Source organism: Lygodium microphyllum, chromosome 21 (assembly GCF_053477565.2).
Source record: "Lygodium microphyllum isolate KBCC chromosome 21, Lygodium_microphyllum_v1.1.10, whole genome shotgun sequence".
Lineage (NCBI taxonomy): Eukaryota > Viridiplantae > Streptophyta > Polypodiopsida > Schizaeales > Lygodiaceae > Lygodium > Lygodium microphyllum.
This window is the reverse complement of record NC_141155.1, coordinates 111,934,495-111,946,020: the sequence shown is the minus strand read 5'-3', so window position 1 is coordinate 111,946,020 and position 11,526 is coordinate 111,934,495. Positions and strand designations below refer to the sequence as shown.

General features: G+C 40.3%; 1 protein-coding gene across 1 annotated transcript; it reads right to left on the bottom strand.

Moving 5' to 3' along the window:
• Nucleotides 1-3,523: 3,523 nt before the first annotated feature.
• Nucleotides 3,524-7,483, bottom strand: LOC148018434 (stromal 70 kDa heat shock-related protein, chloroplastic-like). Its single transcript, XM_087661671.1, has 8 exons — nt 6,674-7,483; nt 6,246-6,498; nt 6,077-6,156; nt 5,837-5,979; nt 5,368-5,466; nt 5,089-5,278; nt 4,378-4,776; nt 3,524-4,285 (listed from the first exon to the last, which is right to left on the bottom strand). Exons 1-8 carry the CDS (start codon nt 7,226-7,228, stop codon nt 3,887-3,889), a joined length of 2,118 nt encoding a protein of 705 aa, XP_087517797.1. The 5' UTR covers nt 7,229-7,483; the 3' UTR covers nt 3,524-3,886.
• Between the last annotated feature and the right edge of the window lie 4,043 nt (nt 7,484-11,526).

The following is an 11,526-nucleotide window of genomic DNA, read 5'->3' as shown; positions in this document are numbered from 1 at the left end:
GAAGTTGCCACAATCATACTATATCAAATGCCAACTCCATGGTCTCATGGCCAATGAGAAAGATCTTGAAATGTTCATCATGGACTACACGCAAAGAAACTCTCTTGCCTCAGTTCGAACACACCAACTAATAAACATGATCATTCAAAATATCTCTTTCATCAAAGACAACCCAACGACATTCACAGTACCTCTCGTAACTTTTCTGACTGCAAAAGTAGCATTACATCAATATGGATAAAGATGTTACAACTCACGAAAGAGTTCCAAACAATTCCTGATAGTACTCTAATAACAAAACAACAAGCCTTTGCAACCATCTCATCGATGCAACATACAGGCTACACATCATCATCAACAACACACTAGGCAATGAAAAGAGTTGCCTCATAGGTTACTATGGTTACAACCTCATTGCCAGGAATAAGAGCATACTACTAACAACAAGCACAGAAGCAGCTACAACTAGACTATGCAAGCTATCTACCACAATCCACTATCAGTTCAAGATACAAGTATGTGCACAACAATATCTAGTACAATTGCAAGAGATGGACAAACGCTACATTGCAATAAGAGAAGCTAACACAATCATCATCAATGAGATGTCCATGTTTGACATAACAGTGTGCCAAATAGTGAGCGTTTGTGAAGGCTCGCTACTCAATCCATTTGCTAAGCTCATGATACTATTTGGCAATCTTGCACAATTACCGCCTATCTACAACCATCAAACCGAGTTTTAAAAACAATGTCACATCATATCATCCTCGTATTAGGCACATGAAAAGCAACACTCCAAACCTCAATCCGTCACACAAACGACCTACCATTCCTAGAGTTTCTACAAGTGATATGGCATCGTTGTCCAACAAAGTGAGAGATACATGAATGCTTACATCAATGCACGATTGATGAGAAGGGCGTCCTGAATTTCATCGACCAAAAAACAACAATTGTATGCACACACAAAATGATATCAGGAATCCAAGTCACAGTCTAATCAATGAACCAACAGCTCACCCTATGGCATAGCAAGCACTAACGCAAGGCATTGAATAGCAAGTTGTACCATAAATCCAAATTCTCCTTGACACTTGCATACACAATCACCGGTCACAAATTGCAAGAAGCCACAATCAACCAAAAAACACTTCTACACATAAGAAGTGTTTTCGCCCCCAAACTTGTCTCTGCAATGCTCTCCCACATAACCAAAAAAAGAAAGTTGCATGTTGTCGACCTTCCAAATCCATTTTCCTTTGCTTCAACACGTTTCCTGACATCATGACTCAAGTAGAGAAACAACACAACTCAACAAAAAACAAACAAAGATTAATACAACACGTTCCATCAAACAACAATCTCATACGTTTCTTGCAGCAAGTAATAAAGCAATCTTGGAAACCTTCTTTCAAACGTTGTTTGTTAATATACCAATGTGTTTTCCTAATTTTCTTCTCCTACTGATAGATTTATTAACATACTTATGTGCTTACCTCATCTTCTTTACAGATACACATCACCTGTCAAGGCAAAGATGACTTCGCACGAGCTACGAATGATCCAAACAATACCTAGAATGTATAAAAATAAAAATACATTACTTCACCTAACCACATTGACCTATGCATGCAGATGTTCCAGCTATACATTCAAAACCGCAGGTACACCTAACCCCAAATCGAGAACCGTCCTACAAATAAATAGAAACGTGAGTGCATAACGCAAACCAAATGAGAATGGCAAACGTCGTTGGGCAAAAGCCATCAACAGCTTCACAACGTACAACCTCCAAAACCGATGGCCACATCCACTCAAATTCTCGACAACGAACGATGTCTTGCATCAAGTGGCATAATTGCAATTGGTACACAACCTCCTACAAACTACACAACCTTCGTTTTTACTTGAAACAATGATGCTAAGTCATATGCACTTAACATGATGGACTCCTCAAAAGACACATTCAACAAACTCGAACTCGAGTACAAAGACTTGATTTACAATGCACTACGAAGAAGCACAGCCCAAGTGCTTTTGGACACAACAAACAACATCGAAACATACCCAACTTCTCGTTCAACCAATTGATAGAAGTCACAAAAAAACGAAAAAAGAAGATAATGACATACTAGAAGATTACATGAAAAAGGACCTCTACAATCACAACCATGACAATCCTACAATAACGATTGAGATCACATATCTTTTGAGCAAAGAGGTACACACCCAAAAACACGATTCCAACTCCGATCCATTCAATAACATAAACTACGTACAAACAAGTTCTCAAACATGCCTTCTTCTCAAACATTTTTTTTAACTAATAATATTAACTTTTCTCACAAAAATGCAAACAAAAGCAAACCAAGGAAAAACCAAACTTCTGCTAGCACTAAACTTGCAACCATTGCAAGTCCTACCACCAACTCAAGTACTTCCATATCATCCAACACTGTTTGCAACCAAAACCTAGAGCTAGTCCAAAAGCGCCAACGCAAAGGCAAAAGTAAATACTTCATCCTCAACTCATGCCCAAAATAAAAAGATTATCTTTCACTAAGTCATCCTTATCTTCTAGGAATTCAAAGACACTTTGCCTTTTGTTTCTTCAACTTTATGCAAGAAATCGACTACTTTGGTCCTCCAAGAGAGGACCAATAAGATGATTGCATTGGTAAGTTATCATAATTAATACTCAACTGCACCAACATGACTTAGCAAACCATGATTTGTATAGTACAGCACATTTATGAAGTTTAGCTGGGAATCAATGGTATAGAAAAGCTAAATGGTTTTGGTGTGATGTTTGTAATAAAATGGGCACGGCAGACTTTGCCTTAAGTATTTTCTTCTGTCTAACCAAAGCCCGGATCATGTAATATTTTGCGACAAAATGATACGTGTATTACATAAAGGAATGTTTCGAATACAACCATGATGCTAGGGTAAGGGACAGGATTTGTGACAGCTGGCAGCTCCTCTTCTCCTTGATCATTGTGTGCAATATCAATTGATTTCTTTTGACATGGTGTTCTGCGAAAGTGAAGCAAGATTGAGAAAAAAATCTTGGATCTTGCTAGCATGATGATTGAGAGATCAAAGCACCTGTAGTCAGCAAGGTTTTCCAAATAACCACTAAGGAACTGAAACAGGTTCCGGCCAATTTAAGAACATGACATGGTACGAAGAAATGCTTCAAGCCTATTTAAGAACATGACATGGTATGAAGAGAGGATTTCCGAAGCTCTTGTCACAATGAGTGCCACTAAATCGGGGCCGTCATTTAATCAGCCCCCTCACACTAACGTGAGGGAAAGAAGCAGCATCCACTTGAAGATCTTCATTGGCGCACCAAGAAATTACATTAGTGTGAGAAAGGAACGCACCCCAAAAAAAAAAAAGTAAACGTGATCATCCCTGAAGTTGAGAGAGAGAGGTAGTTTTACAGATTACGGCTCTGTAACCTTCCTGAACAGAGTAAAGAACACTGCACAAATCTGGCTCACTTGATAGACGATTAAAAATAGTATAGTTCAATTTTTCTTTGTTACAAAATCAATCTAGATGATCGAAAAAATGCACTAGTCGCAATCTTTTCCCCATTATCCCATTTACAGAGAGTAGGACCACCAATGCACAAAACTTGCAGGCATTTACAATATCTAATCATCAGATATCCTCAATAGTACAAAATTTCCCGTTATACACACATTTACTAGCTCCATCAATATTGGTTCACAGATGGAAGCAGTATGTTTGACATTTTACCACACAAATATATGCACGATCATTGCTAGCATGTCACAGCAGTATCAAGCACCATCTTATATTACCACATGAACACTTATCAACCGTCTCATGAGGAAACTAGCTGGCTAGCTTAGCTACTGTCAGTGAAATCAGCATCAATCACATCATCACCACCCGCAGCCTGTGTAGAACCACCCGGACTTGGACCAGCACCAGCACCAGGTGCAGGCCCAGCTCCAGCTCCTGGCTGGCCATATAGAGATTGTCCAATTTGCATCACCTCCTGATTGAGAGCAGCCATTGCACTCTTAATCGTTTCTGTGGATCCCTTTGCTACTGCATCCTTCAGCTCTTGCAGCTTGGCATCTACTTTTTCCTTCACAGGGGCTGGCACTTTATCACCCAGCTCCTTCAGCTGCTTTTCAGTTTGGTATATGACCGAGTCTGCCTGATTCTTGGTATCAATAGCCTCTCTTTTCTCCTTGTCTTCCTTGCTGTATTTCTCAGCTTCACTCACCATTCTTTCCACCTGCACAAAGAAACCAATAAACTTCACAAACTTCTTGTGCAACACAAATCCAGTCGCACTGTCGAAGATTACAGGAGGATCAGAACTTTTACCTCATCTTTAGGTAGAGTGCTTGCTCCAGTGATGGTAATGTCCTGCTTCTTCCCTGTACCTTTATCAATAGCTGTTACAGAGAGGATACCATTTGCATCTATGTCAAACTTCACCTCAATCTGTGGGACTCCTCTTGGTGCAGGAGGAATGCCGTCAAGCCGGAAGCTTCCGAGTGATTTATTATCCCTCACAAACTCACGTTCCCCTTGCAGAACATTTATTTCTACACTTGTTTGCCCATCAGCAGCAGTTGAAAAGACTTCAGATTTTGACGTGGGCAGTGTTGTATTTCTGGGTATTATCTTGGTCATGACACCCCCAAGCGTCTCAAGTCCAAGCGACAAAGGAGTAACATCAAGAAGGACGATGTCACTTACTTCACCTGCCAAAACACCAGCCTGACAGGACAAAGTTTCAGAAACCTCATACTCATTACTAGCACACACTTGCAGATGACTAAACACTTTCTCTTTCCTAGATGCAGACAACTAGCCCTGATGTAATGAAATACCTTAAAAGTAGTTCACACAAAGTCACTTGTCATGATTACATGGCGAGCTAATAAGAACAATCTTCAAAACTTCAAATGTATCTTTTCTTCAAATAATGGCATTGTCAACCTCGGTCTGATGAATTTTAAATTGCATGTCAAGTTTACAAACACCATTCCTTTTGAATATCGCATTATGCATATAAGTTCAGAGTAAGACCTGCACTGCAGCTCCCAGAGCAACAACCTCATCCGGATTAACAGAGACATTAGGTTCCTTGCCAGTCATCCTTTTCACAATTTCTTGTACAGCTGGTATCCTGGTAGAACCTCCAACAAGAATGACCTCCTTTATGTCACTAATGCTTAGCTTTGCATCTTGAAGGGCTCTCTCCACTGGAGTGCGGCATCTAGAAAAAGAGGGCCAGACTTGTTGACTCACAAAATTACAACCATAAAAACAGCCCCCGCAACACAGCAAAAGTATTCAGTTCCATACCTATCCAACAAGTCTGAGCATAGTTCCTCAAACTTGGCTCTGGTAAGGCTAGTGTCAATGTGCTTTGGCCCATCTGCTGTGGCAGTAATGAATGGCAAACTGCAAACCAATCAGAAAATTGAGTATGAGTAAGGGTCACCGCTCACCAACTTGGATTCGTGTTCCAACCTCTCACCCTTAGAATACTCCAGTAAAAAGAGAGAGTGATTACATAACTGCATGCATGGATAGGATTGGGCTCACATATGTGCAGAAAGAAATAATTACACTGCATATCTACTCAACACATGAAAGACAGCATCCACAATGCCCAACTGTACACAGCTAGTAAAGTCTGTGCTTACTTATTTAAACAGATATTGGAAGCAGACGCAACCAGAGACCACCCAAACATGTAACTCTTACTCTTAATACGCAGTACAAAAGCCTGTGTCAGGTGACTTGTGTGAACTCTACCCCGCAACATCACCTTATAGTAGTCTGTGTCAGAGTGGACAGTTCCATTTTGGCCTTCTCTGCTGCTTCAGTGAGACGCTGCAAAGCTTGCTTATCCCTCAGCAGGTCAATACCTTCTTCTTTCTTGAAATTACCCGCTAACCAGTCAACTATGCGCTGCAAGAATAAGAACCAAGCCTCATGAGTCAACATCTTCAAAACAAGACTTGTTTCGGAATGGTCTAGGAGCTGAGCCAATTATCTATTGCATTACCTTGTCAAAGTCATCACCTCCAAGGTGTGTGTCGCCTGAAGTCGAGAGCACCTCAAACACACCATCACCGACCTCCAAAACTGCAAAACGCCAACAAGAAAGCCACTCTTAAATCAAAACGCTGCAAATCAAACTCACAAGAGAGACCCCAAGAAGGAGAGAAACGTACCTGATACATCAAAGGTTCCTCCACCCAGGTCAAAAACTAAGATGGTTTCATTATTTTTTTTCTCGAAACCATATGCCAAAGACGCAGCAGTTGGCTCATTGATAATCCGCAGAATTTCAATGGATGCGATTCGGCCAGCATCTTTAGTGGCTTGACGTTGCGAGTCATTGAAGTATGCAGGCACTGTAACGACTGCTTTCTTCACTGAGTCATTCAGAAATTTCGATGCATCATCAACCAGCTTCCGGAGAACCTGGCAGAAAAAACACAAATGAGAGACTTCTTAGACTCGATGGCCAGCTTGCCTCCCCTTCGGGATGAAGTCTAACCTACAAATCTACAATACCTGTATAACGGTGCCTGTCCCTCACCGTCGTTAATCCACAGAAATGACAAAATTACGGTGACAGAAAAATAAGTAGACGAACCTGTGCCGATATCTCTTCGGCTGCAAATTGCTTGCCTATGGCCGGGCAATCGAGTTTCACGTTTCCATTTGCATCCCTCACGACCTTGTAGGAAACCTGCTTCGATTCTTCATCCACCTCCGACATTTTCCTGCCAATGAACCTCTTCACAGAGAAGAAGGTGTTCTCAGGATTGACAACGGCTTGTCGCTTAGCTATCTGTCCGACCAGCCTATCGCCACTCTTGGTGTACGCAACGACCGAAGGAGTCGTCCGCTGGCCTTCGGCATTGGTGACGATGGTAGGCTTGCCGCCTTCCATGGCCGCAACGGCCGAATTCGTGGTTCCAAGGTCGATTCCGACGACCTTTTCACTGCAGACGCGGAGGGGGCCATGGCGGGTGGTGCCGGTGCTAGATCGACGGCACTGCAGCTCAGCGGATCGAGGGAGGAAACCGGACCGTGCATGCAAGGAGGAGCCGAGGAAGACGGAGCGGGGGCGGCGCGGGGAGGAGGAAGGGGGGTGAGGGGACGGGGAGGAGATGGCAGGGTTGAGGGCCTGAGCTGCAGCAGCCATGTCGCAGTATATCAAGAAGACCCTCTGCGCAGGATAAGGAGCGAGGGTTTAAGGATATGTTAAGATTGCGTGCGCGGACGCGCGCGCGCGCCTGTGTATACGTGTGCCTCTGAATTGGATTTCGGTTGAATGACTCTTCGGGGGAGAATTGGCCTTCCTTTTGAGCTTTCAGCGTATCGGCGAGATGGCATTGCCTCAAAAAATTTCGTGGCTACATTTCATTCACAAGATCTCTCCCTCCGTCGAAGTCTCTCTCTGTTTTCCTACTTAGGCCTAGATCCTTCCAGGACCCTCTCACAACTTCCAAACAATCATGCATAAACTAGGAGCAAGTTCACGCATTGAGAAACGCACCCTTCCCTTCTTCAAGGTAACCTACACACTACGTGATAGACATCCAACCCCTGTTTGGAACATGGGCATGCACTTTTTGAATGTTGGGCACAATACAAATATAAACATCAAAAAGACATACTATACAAAAATGGTTGAAAACAATAAATATATAATTTTCTTGATCCGATGCACATGTAAAAAGTCACCCTTGTCCATCACAATGCAAAGTGGAGGGGGGACTCGGGAGGGACTCCCCGTCCAAAAGTTCACATGGAATTTACAAATTTAGCAAGTAAACAATAGGTGGCCTCCTCTCCAATATGTAAAAGAGAGTGGGCGTGCAATCCGTAAGTGTATATTTTGATCGATTAACAACCGCAAAGCAGACCCTCACCCTGATTTATACACTTAGATTGATTAACAACCACAAAGTGTGTGTCCGTCACTACATGGTTAGCTTAGAATGAAATTTTGAAAGCTCAACAAACAATTATGCCACACAGCACACTAGAAAACCCAAAACCATATCGAAGCATAATGAACTTTTAAAAGTCTAGTAATCCAACAACATGCCCTTAAAATATATAATTTATATTAATCACATCAAAAAGCACATCTGAATCTATCTTGGATGAGTAATATGCTTGCATGGCTCCACCCATAAAAGTAGACATATAGAGGAACTACTTAGCATGTCTCTCTAAGCCCTACTCTATATTGGGGGTAAAGGCACTTGTGCCTACACCATCATGTATTTACTATACACATTGTGACCGCACACATGTACACTGTAGGTTGTAGGTGCACATCACTGTCACTTTGTTCTTTATTCTTTCAATAACTATTGAATAAGAAAAGGCCAGCCACACATTATAACTATTGTAGTTTCCACATATGGTGTCTCTCTCTCTTGCTCTCTTGTCCCATTTACCCATAGCTCTTGTTTTACTCTTGCTTCCACTTGTGTACTTCCACTCGAGCTCTACCTTTCAAATGGTATCAGAGCAAGTATTTGAGGAGCTTCTTCATCCTTTGCTTCACCCAGATTGAAAGCTTCACCTCAAGGTTTCATGGCAGCCATTGTTTCTTCCTCCCAATGTATGTATTGAGTCTTCCCTTTTCCAAGCTTGTTTCACTCTCAGCTCATTGAGGAGCTTCCTAAGGCTTAGGTGAGCCTTGTTGAGCACTTATTGAGCTGAGAAGCAACCATTCTATCCATTTTGAGTGGATTTAGAGCATGCTACAAAACTCATAGGCAATTATGGTAACTTGATAGCACTTTCATATTTTAGCCATAACTTTTGCATACAATATCGAATATAGGGGTTCTATAGCTAGAAACAAATAGCACAAGTGGGAGCTACAGATCTAAGAAATGATTATATACAGTTTTCAACTCTTTGTTTTATAAGAACATAATTGTTATGCTTCGGATAGCAAATAGTAAATTTCATAATACATATTTGATGCTTCATGGATGCTATTTTGGTGCCTAGATGGTATGGTCATGCTTTGGAATACTACTTTGATTATTTAAAGCTTGATTAGCTCAATTTTACATAGGTTTATTATTGTCATAATAGTTTGTACATTAAACATACAACAATGACCTTCATGCTTTGAATGTCTATTGTGCTTACATGGTATTTTGGGTATGCTACATGTCTATGGTGATATCTAGCATTGATATGTGAACCCCGATATGGTTATGACATGCTTTGGCACTTTGGATTTGAACTACATTTGATGTACTCAAACTTTGGTCAATTGCTTTTGGTGCACAGATCAGTCGTCGTATGCACACATAGTGAGCGTTAGATGGTCCCCAAGAACAAAAGAACTCTACTTTTTGCACACAAATCAATGTAGAAAGCTTGCACGACATGAACAAGAGACCAATTGGGTGCAATCTCCTCCCATGCCTTGTGTGAGCGCTCCACAAAGCATGTATTTCATATATTATTCATCTTCAAGCTTAAATAATAGCCCAAATTATAAAATAGCACGCTTAAGCTTTTGAGTTTGCTTTTGTGCCAATAAATAATTAAAGCTAATGGACGCCCAAGGAGTTAGGCGGTACCCAAATACAATGTTCAATACAAATATTTAAATCGTGTGTCTATGCGCATACAAAAATAATAAATAAATATCAAGCACTTTGATAAATAGGCGTGACAAAATATAGGCGCCATGCCTAAGATACGCGCCCATCAAAAATATTGACGATAATTTGAATACACACTATCCTCCAATGCTTTCCACTGCTACCACTGTTTGCTCTACACATCAACTGAAGCATTCATAATTGTTAGAAAAATAATACAATTAAACCGGCAAAAGTGAATACCTAGCAGTCTTCAGCTACATAAATAAATTGGTTAGAAATCAATCCTAACCTTAGTTTATCACGAGTGAGCACTCTAAACTCATAAAAGTTTATTAATTTAAATATGTATTTTGCAGAATCACCCGCTATGGAATCACCCATGTACACATAAAATTAATAAACGCCCGAAAAGGATAGGCGTCCCCATCGACTTCTCGCACAAAGAATCCACTTTGTGTATGAGCCCCAGTAATAAAATTTTACAAAATCCACCGCAAAACCTCACAGAATCCACCGTGGCACGGAATCCACCGTGGAATATGTCTTCTGGCACCATACCCCCGAGGTGGGATAGGAATTGTCCTCAATTGCTATTAGCTCAATGTGGAGCTAACAGAGTGGGAAAAGCATTTAAGTCTCTAGCATACATCCATTGGGCCTCTTCAACAGGATGGTTTTTAAACTTGACCAAATATCTAGAATATCTACGGCCAGTTCTAGTGGTCATAAAGTCAGTATCTATAATAGTTTCAGGCTCAAGGATTTCAGTTTCATCATCTAGTAAATGAGGGTTTTCATAGACATGGTGTACAGGTAATTGGCCTCTAAAAGGTCGTAATAAACTAATATGGAATGTGTTGTGGATTTTTCAATGTTGTGGTAGTTCTAGTTTAAATGCATTGTCATTGATTTTGTGTATAATCTTGAATGGTCCATAGAATCTAGGTGCTAATTTTACAATTGGGTGTTTATCTACACTTTGTAATCTATGTTTTTCTATTTGTAACCAAACATAATCATCAACTTTAAAATTCATAGCCTATCTTTTCTTATTTTCTTGTTTTGTATATGATTGCTGGGCTTTGGCAATCATATAGACTTTAACTTCATCAAAAATAGTAGCATGCATGTTAGCAATACCATTAGCAGTTTGAATTTTATTTGATAATGATGCAACAGGTGTAGGCAATCGATATCCATAAATAACTTCAAACGGTGCTTTCTTTGTAGCTGTATGTGGTGTATTATTATATGCAAACTGAAGTAAATGTAGATGTGTATCCCATGTGTGTGGTTTTGAAATGGTGTAAGCACGCAAAAGATCTAAAATAGTACTGTTAGTAGCTTCTGTTTGACCGTTTGTTTTAAGATGAAATGCAGATGAAAAATCAATCTTTGTTCCTAAGTTAGCAAACAAAGTAATCCAAAAATTATTACAGAATCTAGAATCACGATCAGAAATAATAACTTTTGGTAAACCATGGTTAGTGAAAACAGTTTTCAAAAATAATTGAGCAGCTTCTTAAGATGCAGTTAAAGTTTTCTTGCATGGAATAAAATATGCTTGTTTGCTAAACCTGTCTACAATAGTCCAAATCATATCATGATTAGCTTTAGTGTTAGGTAAACCAATGATAAAATCCATTGAAATCTGTTCCCATGGTCGTGATGGAATAGATAATGGCATTAGTAAACCATATTGTTTACCATGGTGTCTTTTAACTCGTTGACAAACTAAACATTCAGATACGAAGTTAGATATATCAGTGTCTATATGTGGCCAATAAAAATCTTCAGTCAATGTACGCAAAGTAGATATAATTCCTCTATGACCTTGATATGGAGGACAATGAAT

Bases quoted from the DNA above. Each gene is read 5' to 3' on its own strand.
- LOC148018434 (XM_087661671.1), bottom strand. From the start codon at position 7,228: ATGGCTGCTGCAGCTCAGGCCCTCAACCCTGCCATCTCCTCCCCGTCC. The intron at 5,980-6,076 runs GTAATGCAATAG...TTATTCTTGCAG, and splicing joins GAGGTGATGACTTTGACAAG to CGCATAGTTGACTGGTTAGC. The intron at 5,279-5,367 runs GTATGGAACTGA...CTCTTTTTCTAG, and splicing joins TGCTCAGACTTGTTGGATAG to ATGCCGCACTCCAGTGGAGA.